General features: G+C 41.8%; 1 protein-coding gene across 1 annotated transcript in view; it reads left to right on the top strand.

The window, feature by feature from the left end:
• The window catches only part of BTRC (beta-transducin repeat containing E3 ubiquitin protein ligase), a 192,258-nt gene that overhangs the window by 162,283 nt on the left and 13,255 nt on the right, over positions 1-16,720 (top strand). Inside the window, exons 11-13 of the mRNA XM_073685287.1 lie at positions 1,196-1,306; positions 10,029-10,107; positions 14,777-14,970. Coding sequence (XP_073541388.1) covers positions 1,196-1,306; positions 10,029-10,107; positions 14,777-14,938 — 352 coding nt within the window. The 3' untranslated portion in view covers positions 14,939-14,970. The remainder of the gene's footprint in view (positions 1-1,195; positions 1,307-10,028; positions 10,108-14,776; positions 14,971-16,720) is intronic.

Here is a 16,720-nt window from a genome sequence, read left to right as displayed (position 1 = left end):
GTTCTCTGCTTTGTTACCCCAGAAGAGTATCCCCATAGTATTTTTCTTAGTGCTAGGATAGTTCCTCCATTATGGGTAGTGCCAGCAGAATGCCTCTCATATTTATAGTACCCACCATTATTACGTGCCATCAGATTGCAGTGTTAGTAATCATAGCAAATAAGTGCCCACATTATTAATAATGGCAGCAGAGCGCTCACACAGATTGCCTCTCATTACTGGGGCCAGCTTAGTGCCTTCTAATATTCATAGCAAAGTCCCTGCATTATTCATAGTCCCCCTGTTATTAATAGTGTCAGAAGATTGTTCCCCTGATGTCCCCCCTAATAATGCCAGAAGAATGCCCCATTACTAATAGAGCCATCCTACGGGTTGCCTGACGTTTTATGGTGGCCCCTTTAGGCAGCCCAATACGGCTGTGCCACCCGAAGGCCAACAAAAAGCCAATATATTCCTGATTTATAACATAAATTGAATATTGAGAAGTTACTGTTGGTACGATGAGCAGCCAAGTTGTAGCAGGCCGCCCCCTGTTTATCCCTGGTGAATGAAGACCTCAATGCGTTCCCTTTTGTGCTATGTTGTAATAGGGCCTCCCTCTTCCATGTACTATTTATTATACTGATGTCTTCCCGTGTGGCTGAGGAGTCTTTGCTCTTCGCAGGCATTGTTACATTTTGTGCCACTTACTATGCTCATTATAAAGACTCAGATCAGATTCTTGCACCAAAAAGTTGCGTAATGTCACATGATCACCGGTGGGCACAGTGCCGACATCGGAGGTATGGTGTCAGTCGGGGAGGAAAGTATCAAGTTTTTTTGTTTTTATTTTACGCTCTAATTTTGAGTCCTCCATAAGAAGTGGTGGACAACCTCTTTAACGGTGCGTTTTCACTGGTCAGGGCCGTTAACCAACTTTCTGACTGTTTTTAATAGCAACCAGCTAAATAGTAAATTCTGTTCTGGAGTATAATACAGACGGTTACTCTGGAACCAGATCAGCATATGTAATGCTATGTATATGATGTAATACAGCAGACATGGCTCCAGAGGTGATAAGAATGGTTAACGTCTGCTACTAACGTGGTCTGTCCTATCTGTTGACCATTTTCTTCATTGGTAACAGGTGCATGGATTGTTATAGAAGATTTGACGGGATCTTTCTTATTCAGCACGGAGTCTTATTTTTTTCCAGGTTGTGGGATATTGAGTGCGGAGCGTGCTTACGAGTTCTGGAAGGACATGAAGAACTGGTCCGGTGTATTCGCTTTGACAACAAGAGGATAGTCAGCGGAGCGTATGACGGGTACGTCTGGCCTATTGCTCGTCACTAGCAGCAGCAGTGCCCTAAATCTAGAGATCAGGGCCACTTTACTTACAAAGATACAGTGAAGTCTCTTTTGGGCAATCATCCAAAATTTGCATTAAAATGTGGTCTTCTAGAGGGGTGGTCCTGTAAAAACTCACCACATAGTATATGGTATATATCTGCTAGATGAGGGATTCTTCTCAGAGATGCTCTATTGCAAAGGTTTTACAGCAGATCATCTGACAATAGATTATACAATATAAACGTCACACATTATTCAATGGTGCGATTACCTGATGAGAAGGATGTACTTATTTTGAAAATCCAAGTGAGAGTGCCTATATAATCCTTTTTTTTTGAAAGTTCGACCCTCCTGATATTAAAATGCTCAGTTTAACATCTGGATTATGCAGGCTTTTTGACATTGATTTTTCAAAGTAAGTACACCAGTTTACTCCGGTCTCAAAGATCTATTTAATATTGTATATATTGTCAAATCTGGAGGCAATACACACTTGGTGATTCTCCTGACACCTCTGGTAGCTACTTATCAATCAAAAAGCAAAGGATCTGCCGGGTGGAAATTCAGGAGTAGAATTGACTATTGAAAGATTTTTCAGAATGTTCCACCACTAAATATAACCTGCTGCTGTACAGGGGACAACGGATACTACAATCCTTCCTGTTGTCACTTTTGTAATAATGTCCACTTGGCTACAACTCTGATTTTTGGTTTACGTCTGGTCAATTTTACTGGAGATCCTCTTTAAATTTTGTGCCAATGTCCTGGGTCTTCCTAATTGGCTCAGATGCCTTGAGAATTGTGTGGTCAGATATTCCTCTGGTGATGCCATAGTTTAGTCACCTGACCGCTGCTGCCAATCACAAGCTTCAACAGTGACCTACGTATAGTGCAGTTTTCACTTCTTGATTGACGCAGAAAAGTGGCACAATTAAAGGGCAAAATTTTGGCCTGTCCCTCCCGCATTCTGTATGCTGCTCACTTGCATAGTCCCCGGTGGCATCGCATTAAACTGTTCTTCCCTATGGGAAAAAAACAAATATAATGTAAAAATCATATAGTAAAGGCAGCAACAAAACCATTTTTAAGTAATACATCTAAATAATACAGTTATCAAATAAATACTATCAATATACTGTTATCACTATACCAAGACCAATACCATATTCAATGGTAAAATAATACCGCCACACCATTATCACTGAAAAATACCACCATACTCATCATTAATAAAAAACAATATTACCCCTATACAGTGACCATATAGTGGTAGGTATACAACCCCTGGCAAAAATTATGGAATCACCGGACTGAGGATGTTCATTCAGTTGTTTAATGTTGTTTTAAAAAAAGCAGATCACAGACGTGGCACAAAACTAAAGTCATTTCAAATGGCAACTTTAGGGCTTTAAGAAACACTAAAAGAAATCAAGATAAAAATTGTGGTACTCAGTAAGGGTAATTTTTTTCAGACCAAGCAGAGGGAAAAAATTATGGATTCACTCAATTCTGAGGAAAAAATTATGGAATCGCCCTGTAAATTTTCATTTCCAAAACTAACACCTGCATCAAATTAGATCTGCTCGTTAGTCTGCATCTAAAAAGGAGTGATCACACCTTGGAGAGCTGTTGCACCAAATGGACTGACATGAATCATGGCTCCAACAAGAGAAATGTCAATTGAAACAAAGGAGAGGATTATCAAACTCTTGAAAGAAGGTAAATCATCACGCAATGTTGCAAAAGATGTTGGTTGTTCAGTCGGCTGTGTCTAAAATCTGGACCAAATACAAACAACATGGGAAGGTTGTTAAAGGCAAACATACTGGTAGACCAAGGAAGACATCAAAGCGTCAAGACACGAAACTTAAAGCAATATGTCTCCAAAACAGGAAATGCACAACAAAACAAATGAGGAACGAATGGGAGGAAACTGGAGTCAATGTCTGTGACTGAGCTGTAAGAAACTGCCTAAAGGAAATGGGATTTACATCCAGAAAAGCTAAACATAAGCCATCATTAACACCTAAACAGAAAAAATCTAGGTTACAATGGGCCAAGGAAAAGCAATCGTGGACTGTGGATGACTGGATGAAAGTCATAGTCAGTGATGAATCGGGAATCTGCATTGGGCAAGGTGATTATGCTGGAACTTTTGTTTGGTGCCGTTCCAATGAGATTTATAAAGATGACTGTATGAAGAGAACATGCAAATTTCCACAGTCATTGATGATATGGGCCTGCATGTCAGGGAAAGGCACTGGGGAGATGGCTGTCATTACATCTTCAATAAATGCCCAAGTTTACATTTGATATTTTGGACAGTTTTCTTATCCCATCAATTGAAAGGATGTTTGGGGATGATGACATCATTTTTCAAGATGATAATGCATCCTGCCATAGAGCAAAAACTGTGAAAACATTCCTTGAAAGAAGATACATAAGGTCAATGTCATGGCCTGCAAATAGTCCGGATCTCAATCCAATTGAAAATCTTTGGTGGAAGTTGAAGAAAATGGTCCATGACAAGGCTCCAACCTGCAAAGCTGAACTGCCAACAGCAATCAGAGGAAGTTGGAGTCAGATTGATGAAGAGTACTGTTTGTCACTCATTAAGTCCATGCCTCAGAGACTGCAAGCTGTTAAAGCCAGAGGTGGTGCAACAAAATACTAGTGATGTATTGGAGTGTTCTTTTGTGTGTTTGTTTTTCATGATTCCATAATTTTTTCCTCAGAATTGAGTGATTCCATAATTTTTTCCCTCTGCTTGGTCTGAAAAAAATTACCCTTACTGAGTACCACATTTTTTATCTTGATTTCTTTTAGTGTTTCTTAAAGCCCTAAAGTTGCCATTTGAAATTACTTCAGTTTTGTGCCATATCTGTGATCTGCTTTTATTCAACAACATTAATCAACTGAATGAACATCCTCCAAGCCCGGTGATTCCATAATTTTTGCCAGGGGTTGTATAACTATATACAGAACAGGTCAATCCAGTAACTCTCACCGGTGACGTCTCCAAATCAAGTCATTCATTTTTTTTCTTCTCCATCCGGCACGGACCGCTCTGACAGCTTACTTACAGCCAGAACTCCCCTCCGCAAAACACAACACACAAACATCCATGACTAATCACTACTAGAGCAGCGTGCCCACTTTTTCTCCCACTTCTAGACAAACTCCATGGTGCTGTTGTGCCTTACACAGTACCAATATCTCACCTTTTGTTCCCTCGACAATAACCGTGTCCCAAACATATTATACATAGCAGTTAGGGATGTCCCCCCTTTGCGCCCTCTCTACACAGTATAAATGTCTCGCTCTGTGTACCCCATACAATAGTAATTCTTATGACCCCATTTGAGCCCCCAATACAGTAGTAAAATTACCCTTTTGTGCCCCTATAAATTAAAAAGGGTTGTCCCCTTTGAGAATATCTCAATCTCTGGCGGCGCTCTGCTCTTGTATATGGAACGCCCCTCTGAGAGCCGCTGAGCTCAGTGATTGGTTGCCGCTCTGTCGACATGACGTCAGCACTGAATTAAATACTAGAACCCAGGAGCAGTGGTGGAGAATTGCCACTGGACCTTGGGAGGGTGAGTAAGGCGCAGTTTGTTTTTATATGAAACTGCACCCAGGGACTGGGATTTTCTAAAAGGGGAGAACCCCATTAATGACTTCCCCCATTGTGTCCCCTTACAATAATAATGTACCCCATTGTGTCATCATACAGAAATAGTGTCACTTCATTATGCCCCCATACATTACGTCCCCACATTATGCCTGCACACATTATCGTCCCCATTGTCCCCCATACATTAATAATATCCCTATGATGATAGTAGTACCCCCATAGGTCATCATGTACCAAGTAAAAAAAGCTATGGCTCTTGCCTGCCCCCGCCGTCCTCCCACCAGCACAGACAGCGTTGCAGTTACACCATTGCACCGCCACGCCAGCTTGCTCTGCAGTTACCAGCTTTTGACAGGCCGGTGGTTTACAGGATTAGTGTGGGGCAGGGAGTCGGGGGGCCAACAAGCGGAGCACAATACGCTGGATCCTTGGGTGTAACAGGAGGGAGTGTGCCTCCCTTAGTTGTTGTAGAACTAGCCCCATGCCAAAGAATATCTACCGGTATATATTTGAAATTATTATAACCATAACGGAACCGTTGCAGAACTAATGCAGATGGAAGTCAAGGAGCCCCATTGATTATCAGAGGGTCGGTCTGAATGCTTTCATAGCCAATCACTGGTCGTGGCGGGTCTCTGTAGTCGCGAGCGAGTGGGCATTTACTGGGTTTCCAAAAGGAATCCGGAACGTAGTGGGGACGCGCATCACTTTAATTTTTTTAAAACCAATATGAGCCCTTTGAACAGATCATTTGCATCTGCTGGACAGGTGTCTGCAAGACAAGGTTTGCAATTTCTTTAAATATTTAGTTCCATTCTTCCCATTGGTTATTGGGAAACTTGGGTGACAGACAATATGGAGGCTCTTAGAGCGCGGCTTTCCCAGACCTGGAAATGATGACGTTACATTAATAAGAACATTTGCAATACAAGATTCTGGGAATCGGTGACTATTCCCATGAGACCTGTCCTAGTGGCCTTTACCGGTTGTCACTTGATGCCCTTGTCCTCCAGAAACCCATCGGCATCTCATCTATTTACGAGACAGATTTTTTTTTCTTTTTTTTTCAGCCACAATTTAATGGTTTGATAAAGAAGATAAAGGATTTTATTTGTAATCGCAATTATGCAGAGAAAACGCTGTAGTTAAAAGATTTCATGTAAAAGAATTAGGAATTAGGGAGAATGTGTTGTGTCTTTATCCGATGCCATTAAATGCTCCATTAATTAACATCACCTGTTCTCCTGCCATTTGTCTTGGTTAATTTTAGAAATGCGTGGCAAAAATATTCTTATTTTTCACTCGGTTGTAACGAAGCTGCAGCATGTTTCATTAGTCAGAGCATTTATCAAAATATACTCCTGATCTGTTCACCGCGGGGCTTCATTATTGAGGCCCTGCTCTAATTAGCATCAGTCTGATGACAGCAGCGCTCACTCATGTTTCATCACATGACTAAGTAAACGCCGCCGCTCCTTTCACACTTGCGCGTCATGGACAGTAGAGCCATTGTACACAGACGTAAATGAGCCCTAGAAGTGAGTCACTTACACCAAGGTCATCAGATCATTAAAAGTCTGTTTCTTTTGACTTCTTAAACAGGTTTGTCGAGTACTTAGATACTGATGACCTGACTTGGGGATAGGTCATCAATATCCGATCCTAGGAGTCAGGGCTGTGGAGTCTGTAAGCCAGACCTCCGACTCTTCAATTTCCATGACACCGACTCCCTCATACACGGCTCATGGTGAAGTGATGAATTTACTGTAGCACAGATTCATCTCAGCTAAAAGTCTAGACCCTTAGATCAGGAATAGGACAGACATTTATAGGACATTTCAGAACTTTCCCAAATCCTTCTGAAAAAAATATTCCCCACAAACTGGGGAATACTGTACCCAGTTACTCCACCAAATGGACACCGACTCCACATTCCTGGCGGGAGTGTCGAATAGATGTTTCAGCTCCAATTTAGCGGATGATTTTACAGGTGCTTCTCACAAAATTAGAAAATCATCAAAAAGTTAATTTATTTCATTTATTCGATACAAAAAGTGAAACTCATGTTATATAGAGTCATTACAAACAGAGTGATCTATTTCAAGCGTTAATTTCTGTTAATGTTCGCCTACTGAAATGTATGTTCTGTAAATGCACTCAATACTTGGTCGGGGCTCCTTTTGCATCAATTACTGCATCAATGCGGCGTGGCATGGAGGCGATCAGCCTGTGGCACTGCTGAGGGGTTATGGAAGCCCAGGTTGCTTTGATAGCAGCCTTCAGCTCGTCTGCATTGTTGGGTCTGGTGTCACTCATCTTCCTCTTGACAATACCCCATAGATTCTCTATAATAGATTCTCTGTGGGGTTAAGGTCAGGCGAGTTTGCTGGCCAATCAAGCACAGTGATACTGTTGTTTGTAAACCAGGTATTGGTACTTTTGGCAGTGTGGACAGGTGCCAAGTCCTGCTGGAGAATGACATTTCCATCTCCAAAAGGCTTGTCGGCAGAGGGAAGCATGAAGTTCTCTAAAATTTCCTGGTAGACGGCTGCGCTGACTTTGGTCTTGATAAAACACAGTGGACCTACACCAGCAGATGACATGGCTCCCCAAACCATCACTGATTGTGGAGACTTCACACTAGACCTCAAGCAGCTTGGATTGTGGCCTCTCCACTCTTCCTCCAGACTCTGGGACCTTGATTTCCAAATGAAATGCAAAATGTACTTTTATCTGAAAACAACACCTTGCATCACTGAGCAACAGTCTGGGTCTTTTTCTCCTTGGCCCAGGTAAGATGCTTCTGGCGTTGTCTATTGGTCATGAGGGGCTTGACACAAGGAATGCGACACTTGTAGCCCATGTCCTGGATACGTCTGTGTGTGGTGGCTCTTGAAGCAATGACTCCAGCGGCAGTCCACTCCTTGCGAATGTCCCCCAAATTTTTGAATGGCCTTTTCTTAACAATCCTTTCAAGGCTGCGGTTATCCCGGTTGCTTGTGCACCTTTTTCTACCACACTTTTTCCTTCCACTCAACTTTCCATTAATATGCTTGGATACAGCACTCTGTGAACAGCCAGCTTCTTTACCAATAACCTTTTGTGGCTTACCCTGCTTGTGGAGTGTGTCAATTACTGCCTTCTGGACATCTGTCAAGTCAGCAATCTTCCCCATGATCGTGGAGCCTACTGAAACAGACTAAGGGACCTTTTTAAACATGTAGGAAGCCTTTGCAGGTGTTTTTTGTTAATTATTCTAATTTACTGAGATAATGACTTTTGTGTTTTCATTGGCTGTAATCCATAATCATCAACATTAACAGAAATAAACACTTGAAATAGATCACTCTGTGTGTAATGACTCTATATAATGAGTTTCACTTTTTGTATTGAAGAACTGAAATTAACTTTATGATGATATTCTAATTTTGTGATAAGCACCTGTATATAGTGTACCGAACCAGAACGCCACTGCTCCTTACTGAAGCTCATGTGAATGGTACCTTAGCTGCAGTACCCAAGAGCGGCCACTAGTCAGTGTATGGAGCTGTGAAGTTCCGGCAATGGACACTTTGTACTTTTGGGTGTTATGGGCTGCAAACATCGTATCTGTTGGAGTTCCTGGTTTAGACTCCCACTGATCTGATATTGATGACCTATTGAAAGACTCATTGGAGTCAAGTCTTTGCTTCCTTCGCTGTAATAAAGATGTCACCTGATTTTTCACATCTTTTAAAGTGTTGCTCAATCCTTATGCATCTATCTATTCTAAGGATAGATCATCAAAAAGTCCTGGACAACCCCTGTAAGCATTATGGCCCCATGATAAGACTACAAAACTATCTGTCCCATACACCACACCAGTTTTCCCGCACCTGGAAAAACTGAAAGAGAGATCAGTGACTTAGTCGGTTTAGGTGGGGGCAGGAGATAAGGACATTGGGTGGAGGCTGGAGATGAGGATAATTGGGTGGGTGCTGGAGATAAGGATATTGCAGAGCCTTTATAAGCTTAGGATCTTCATAACAACACAAGTAGCTTTATATGGACTCAATGTGATGCTGATGGGGATCTACCGCCCCACAGGCTTTTCTCCTTTGGGTTTATTTGGTAACTTATAACCTCACCCATGGAAACTTTGAGCACAGCCACTTGTCCTTCTCTCCCTCTCCTTTTGCTCTTCTGCCGGGCTTTGACAGAATGAGGAAGAGAGTCCTGAATATCCACAGCTGCTCTACTCACAACTTTTCATGAGCATTGTCTTGAAGGTCCCCTACGTCTATAGCCATGGTGTGACTGTGAGAATATGGACGCTGTTTCTGTATTGGGACACTTAAAGCCGTGACATCACGATGGCTCTAAAACTTTGTAACTAATATCTTAGTCTTCATTGGATATCCTTTGAAAACTAAGGCAGCCATTCAGTAATCTTTATAAAAGCTCTATCCGTCTCCATGGTGACAGACTACGAACAATCTGTGTAGTCTGATTCTGCAGCAATGCTCTCTACTGCGGGTTTATCTATCTACTGAGTGTTTGATAGTGCTAGTATTCTGAAATCATGGCGACCACGGATTCTTCATCGGATCTGTAGACACATTGCAGTAGGAGATTTTCTTTATATAACATGCAGGTTTGTGTTGGGCAACCCCTGAATCTCACTACTCAATTGCTGCCTCTGTTAATGCATGGGATTGCGTATTGGGGGATAGACCTAGGTGATGGGTACTAGCCCATAAAATAGTTCTGCCATCCACCCCCTCCAACTCTTCATAATACTGTATCTGACTCTCAAGGACTCTCTACGTTATGCACTGACTAAATGAAACCACTCAATGGACAATCTCTTGTATCACGTCCACTTTTACCAAGCTGACCCTGATAATGTGCTGCCGGCATATAAGAAAGTAATTGTAAGCATTCTACATTAACCTACATGTATCGCTTCTCGCCATATGAGCTTATTCCCCATTTCAGCATTTAATTTGTTGAGAACTGTTCGCGTTTTATTATATTGTCTCTTCCTATTGCTAGCAATCTATAACTTACTCTTTGGCTTGCAGGAAAATTAAAGTGTGGGACCTTGTGGCTGCATTAGATCCGCGCGCTCCCGCAGGGACACTTTGTCTGCGGACACTTGTGGTAAGTATACAGAGATTTGTTGTGTTGGCCGAACACAAGCATTAAGGCATTAAAACATACAGGAAGAGCACAATTTGTTTTAACATCTCGCTATTTAATGGGGGGGGATTTCTCAGGACCACAAATTATTACATTAAAATTCACCAGGGAGTATATGAAATTAAAACAAGTAATAGGCATCAATGTGGGTCACAACAATTTTTCCAGTGTACTGTCATATATGCATTTTTAGAATAAAATGTGGATTTTTGTTGGTTTCTTTATATTATATAGTATAACTTATATTTTTTAAATGATAATTATGCTCATCTTCACATATGGATATCATCAGATAGTGCTTGCGAAAATGAGCACTTTTGCAATTTACAGTTTATTAAAATTTGCAGCCGTTCTTGAGATAAACCCTTTTTAATTATTTTCCTTTGTGTGCAGCTTGTTGCCAAGGACACCGACCACCTATGCTGTCTAGCTTGTGAACACTGTGCTGAAGCTGGCTATGATTAGGAGGTAACAATGCATCTCATTGATCATGGCCAGTTTTAAAAAAGTGCTCACAAGCTCACTTGAAAAGAGCTGGTGAGCGCTGTGCATTTTCTGCTAACAAAGGTGGTCGGTCTCCAAGGAAACAATCTGTAAGGCTTTATTGACACATTATTTTTGATCAGTATTTCTATGCTAAAACCAGGAGTTTCTCCAAAACGCAAAACAGTTGTCAATCTTTCAATTATAGTTTTTCTCTGTAAAGTTTTACTCTTAGTTTTTGCTTACAAACACTGAAACAAAATACTGACCAATAACTGACCTGTGAATAAGCCCTAAAGATAAGTGTTAATGGGGTTGTCCACTACTTGATAACCCCTTCATAAGCCATATATTTTCCCCAAGTAAAATAACACCTATACTCCCCTCCGGTGTTGGCGCCGTTCCAATGGTGTCGGCACTGTATATCCTGGCAAACTCTACGACCAATCAGTGGCCGCTTCACTCTCCCGCCTTCAGTCAAATCACATAGAGCTGGAGGAAGTCATAGCTGCTGCTCTCTTCCTCCGGTTGTATACGATACTTCTAATAGCGGGCAGGGCTGTGGAGTCGGTAAGCCAAACCTCTGACTCCTCAATTTCCATGACTCTGACTCCCTCATACACGGCTCATGTTTAAGTGATACATTTACTGTAGCCCAGATTCATCTCAGCTAAAAGTCTAGACCCTTAGATCAGGAATAGGACAGACATTTATAGGACATTTCATAACTTTCCCAAATTTTTATGAAAAAAATATTACCCACAAACTGCATTGAACTACTGTACCCTATTTATATATTGTTGGAGTTGGTCCATTTTATACCGACTCCGACGCCCTGATAACAGGGAAAGTGAAGTGGCCACTGATTGGCCGCAGGCATCCCGTGACGTAACAATGTCACGTGAGCTCCGGGAAAGGCCTTGCTGACACTGTTGGAACAATGCCGTCACAGTAGGTGAGCATAAGTGTTATTTTACTGGGGGCAAACATATGGATTGAGAAGGGGTTGTTTGAGTGAGTAGTGGACAACCCCTTTCATATCTGAAGAATGGCTGAACATTTTAAGAAGCAGTAAATGTCAAACTTGATTGTTTTTACACGTACTGTTTGGTAATATCTATCTATGAAGATGGGAATAATTCTTTAATTTTTATTCTTATTACTACTTAACATTAAAGGGATAATTCTTTATCGCCTATCAACTGCATAGGTGATAACTGTTAGCTTGGTGTGGGTCTTACCGATTGAACCCCCAACAATCAACTAAACTGGTAACCCACCAGAAAATAAATGGACATCTAAATGAGGCCTAAATCTATAGTAAATGGTAAATCTACTTCCCCCGCCCCTGCCTATAATGTACTTTCTTTCCCTTCACCCCTCCCTATAATGAGTCTGATTTACTCCCGCCCCTCCCTATAATGAGTCCACTTTAGCCCCTGCCTATAATGCGCCCGCCTTAGCCCCTGCCTATAATGTGCCCGCCTTAGCCCCTGCCTATAATGCGCCCGCCTTAGCCCCTGCCTATAATGCGCCCGCCTTAGCCCCTGCCTATAATGCGCCCGCCTTAGCCCCTGCCTATAATGCGCCCGCCTTAGCCCCTGCCTATAATGCGCCCGCCTTAGCCCCTGCCTATAATGCGCCCGCCTTAGCCCCTGCCTATAATGCGCCCGCCTTAGCCCCTGCCTATAATGCCCCTGCCTATAATGCGCCTGCCTTAGCCCCTGCCTATAATGCGCCTGCCTTAGCCCCCCTAACACAAAATGGAGAGAGAAACTCAAAGCTGCACATTTTGGCACAAATATAGCGTGCACCAAAATTTGCATCTTTCCAGTGTCAGAAAACTGCCATAAGTTGCACCACAAAGTGACTGATGAATAATTGATGCTGTGTTTTGTGATATTTTTTTATTTTGAGATTTTAGGGCAATAAAGTCCTGCTCACTTCTGATAATTGGACGACATGTATTACACTTTCACATGTTAGGGCTCCGACACATTCTCGATATTGTACAGAACAGGGGATTAGTGATACATAGCATCAGCGAACAGACCGCCAAAAGGCTTTCATTTTGTTTTTTTAGCAAGTGGTACGAAGCTCACGCTTCTCAATTTGTTACTGAAGTTGATGTGAAACAAGATCTGTGTAATTGCCGCCTCATCCAGGAACCATTATTTTCCCTCTTGGCAAAATTTCACTGCGGCCTGTTAAATAGCAGCGCACTTAAAAGGATGGGCGCTGCGGTTTGTGTATGGCTGTGACCACAGGAGATCAGAATTTAGAGTGCTGCCATTATGGCCGTCCAAAATTAATCTTGGCTTAGTACCAGGAATGGAATAGCCTCCTATCGCTTCTATTCAGATTGCAAGCAGTAGGAGGAGGTTCATAGTTCATGACTGTTGATTGCAGGCTCATCTGTCTTCACGTTGAAGTTTATAAGACATCGCAACGTCTGCTTGATCCGGCGTTGATAATGTTATGACTCATTTTTATAGCTTGTAGTCCAGAGATTAGTGCGTTGTTAGACATGTTGACTATAGCGCTCTCTGCTGATATCATACAATGTGTTTTGCCGCCTGCATTCTTGCAGATAAATGCTGAATTGTCCAACGATGAGAGGGTTAAATACTCTTAATTTGCTATAGTAAATCTAAAGTCACATCAAAGTGCAACCTTCAGCCAATGTGGCTTTTTAATTTTTTGCAATATCATTTTAGTATTGGATATATTTTTTTTATTTTTGCCTTTTTTTAGTTTGCAAAAAAAGTCGCCCCCCCTCCCCCCCCCCAAGGAAATAGCGCCACTCTTGCACATGGATAAGACTGGTATTGCAACTCGCATGAATAAGGGTACAGCTGTAATTCCAGACACTGCCCATGGACAGAAGTGTCACTAATTTAATTTTTACACCTGTGGAGGTAGTAGAAGAAGCGACTGAATTAATTTTTTTTTTTGCTGACACTGTGTTGTTCTGCAGTGGGGTGGCAATTTTTTTAATATTTCCTATATTAGATAGATCTTCCATGTATACGAGATAAATTAAAGTCCACTTCAAGAATTCATGGGCAGTAAGAAGTCAGTTTGGTGAAGGGCTCTTTACAAAATGGAAAGAGGTGGTTTGAACAAAGTGACCCCTTAACGGCTTTATCGGGGACTCTCATTGATATTGCTAGTCCCAGACAGTCATATTGATGACTTATCGATATGTCAGTATAAGATTGGTACAAGTCTTGACACCCAACAACCCCACAGCCTGCTGATATGTGCTCTAGCAGTGGCCGGAGGTAAGAAGTGTGCACCGAGGAACAGCACAGCTCTACATGTAGTGCCGCTGCCAGGTACAGCAGGCTATCTCCGCTTCAAGGGAATATTCTGTATTCTGCTGCTGGAGCAGATATCATTTGATCAGTGGGGGTGCCAGGACCTATCCCATCAATATGCCCGTCCAGGGTTTTTGTGTTTTTTTTTTTTTTCACTTTTTGTTTTTTTTTCCACATATACGTTATATTTGCATGATGGCTCCTACGGGGGCCGCCTTTAGATGAAAATGCATGGAAGCAAACCCCCGCAGATAAATAACGCTGTGTGTTCAAAAATAAAAAGCCCCCCCCCCCCACCCCCCCAAAAAAAAAAAACCGCAACCAACATTGCCCACAAAAGTAATGCCCCATTTGTAGTGTGATTGTGTGTTTTGTATATTCCCACTGACTTCAAGCTAACATCTGGTTGGTTGCTGCATGAAGCTAAGCCAAGGGTGTTCTCACAAAAATGGGCTTTTTACTGCAGCATGTGCCTAGTTTTCTGCAAGCCCCATTCTGATAGTTAACATTTCTGCAACAAAACAGCAATGTGTGAATATATTCTCTTAAAGGGGGTGTCCTATTGGGGAAAACCCCTTTCCATATGCTTTATAAGGGTATGTGGGTAGAGCCGAAACGTCCTGCCCTTGGGCCTCAGTACAACATAAGTAATGGCCCCCCACCTATCGCGCTATTGAGTAATACTGCTGTCATCTTATATGGCAGAGCGGCCGAGTTCTTCACATGAGCCACAAGTGAGTACAAAGGGAATATTCCGGTAATGTCACACATTTCTTTTTAACATGACTTTGTAATGCTGTGATCCTGTGATTTTTCCTTTTTTCCAGGAACACTCAGGAAGAGTTTTCCGTCTACAGTTTGACGAGTTCCAGATAGTCAGCAGTTCTCATGATGACACTATACTCATTTGGGATTTTCTAAATGACCCAGCTGCAAATGAGGAGTCCTCCCGTTCACCTTCTAGAACATACACGTATATCTCCAGATAAATAGCACTAAATAGTACCTCATAATTGCACAGGTAAGGCCCGGTGGACATCATGTCCTTTTTATTACTTTTCCTCTACGTGTACCGATAACCTTTTTCTTTTTTCAGCTAAACTGTAGATTTGTTGATTTCAGTATTTGTTACAAATCAATTATTAAAGCCTAAAACTCATTTTAACACTTCCATTTACGTGCGATTTCCATATGCAAACTGTATTGGGATGAGCTGTCGTACTACAATAGCATCCGGTTTGTGTATTCTCAGCAGCACATCCTCAGGTTACATGAGGGATTGTGCTGGCGATCCAGGATTATTTTCATGCTCACTCGATCAGACAATAAACGGGTCATTAGTGCCTTTAATTACTTATTTGAACAAGTCAATGATCACATATAAACACTCCTCTGAACGCTCTTATTACCTGTCTTGGTACAATCAAATTAACTCCACTTAAATTGTGGTTTATCCACCATGTTCTACTTCTACCCCACTCATTTTGCACCCATGGGTGTCAAGGGAGCTGAGAGAGGTTTTGTGTTGTATGGTCACCATACTGAAGATCTGGTGGTCAGCACGGATTGTCTTCTAACAAAAGTGATTGCTGTGCAGGACTAAAGCTGATAAAAAGAACACCATAAAGAACATTCATTGGGTGGCATTTGACAACAAATGATCTTTTTAGCTTGCAAAGACATGCTGTCATTGTATGGAGCAGAGTCAGGTGTGTTAGTAAAGGTCAGCTGATACAATCTCTCCATCCCTCGAATAATACATTGGTCGTCACTCGCCCAGTGTAACTGAAAACATATGGCTGCTTTGATACTAGCTATAGTCCCCCTGGAATTGTTATGCTTTTGCTTGTTAATAAATGTCAAGTCTTTAGCACATGATGCCAGAACATGGGCGACTTGTTCTTGGCTCCTATCAGTAATAAGTCTTAATTAAAACTCACTCACCTTTGACTTCCCAAAACTCTTTTGTGGGTATCTGCCTGCATTGCTCCATACTCAATGAATTAGAAGGATAAGTATAGTCAGCGAAACAATGCTTCATCTGGGTCAAAGATTCAGCTTACCGTCTTATCTCGTTATGAGTACAGTGAACTCGACACAAGTGTAAAGGAGCATTGTCATGAGATGTTGGTGCCTTAAGTATGATGCCCACATTTGTGTGAAGAAGCGCTTCCGAAAACTGTCTCAGAATATTGAAGCGCAGCTGCTGACTGACGGGGCACTGAATGCTCATCCATTTCGGAAGGATAGTGGAAGCAACGTTTACCACCTGATAAGATCTATGAAAGCAACACAGTCTTAAGATAATTATTAATAAGCTCAGTTTCTCTTAACACTCAGGCACATACTGTATATCATTACATCAATATAAAAAGGAGAAACAGGGCTATAATTTGGTGCAAATTGTGCCAAATATATCAAAATGGTGCACGCAACATAAAAGGTATATAGGGATTCAGAAAATGTTAGTTTACTAACCTCCCAACCATCTCACAGCTGTTTATACACACATGCCAAAAAAGTGAGCAAGTTTTGTGCTCCCATCACTTGTTGTATATGGCTCACCAAGGCTAAAACTGGGCAAGTGTTTAATTTAACCCGCATTTGACTACGTTTCTGACCCATTTAGTTTGATAAATACTCTCTATTGTGTTTACACTTTTCTACGTTACTTGGGTTCACTGTCATTTCCAAACTCTGGATGTTACTTACAGAGGGGCCTGCAGTTCTGTAATACGGAGCGGAAGGAGTTTATGAACCGGTCTACAAGA

The sequence above is a fragment of the Phyllobates terribilis genome, unplaced genomic scaffold (genome assembly GCF_046119375.1).
Source record: "Phyllobates terribilis strain yellow unplaced genomic scaffold, ASM4611937v1 Scaffold_5__5_contigs__length_657084704, whole genome shotgun sequence".
Lineage (NCBI taxonomy): Eukaryota > Metazoa > Chordata > Amphibia > Anura > Dendrobatidae > Phyllobates > Phyllobates terribilis.
The sequence above is the reverse complement of the archived record's forward strand: the minus strand, read 5'-3'. Positions and strand labels throughout refer to the sequence as shown.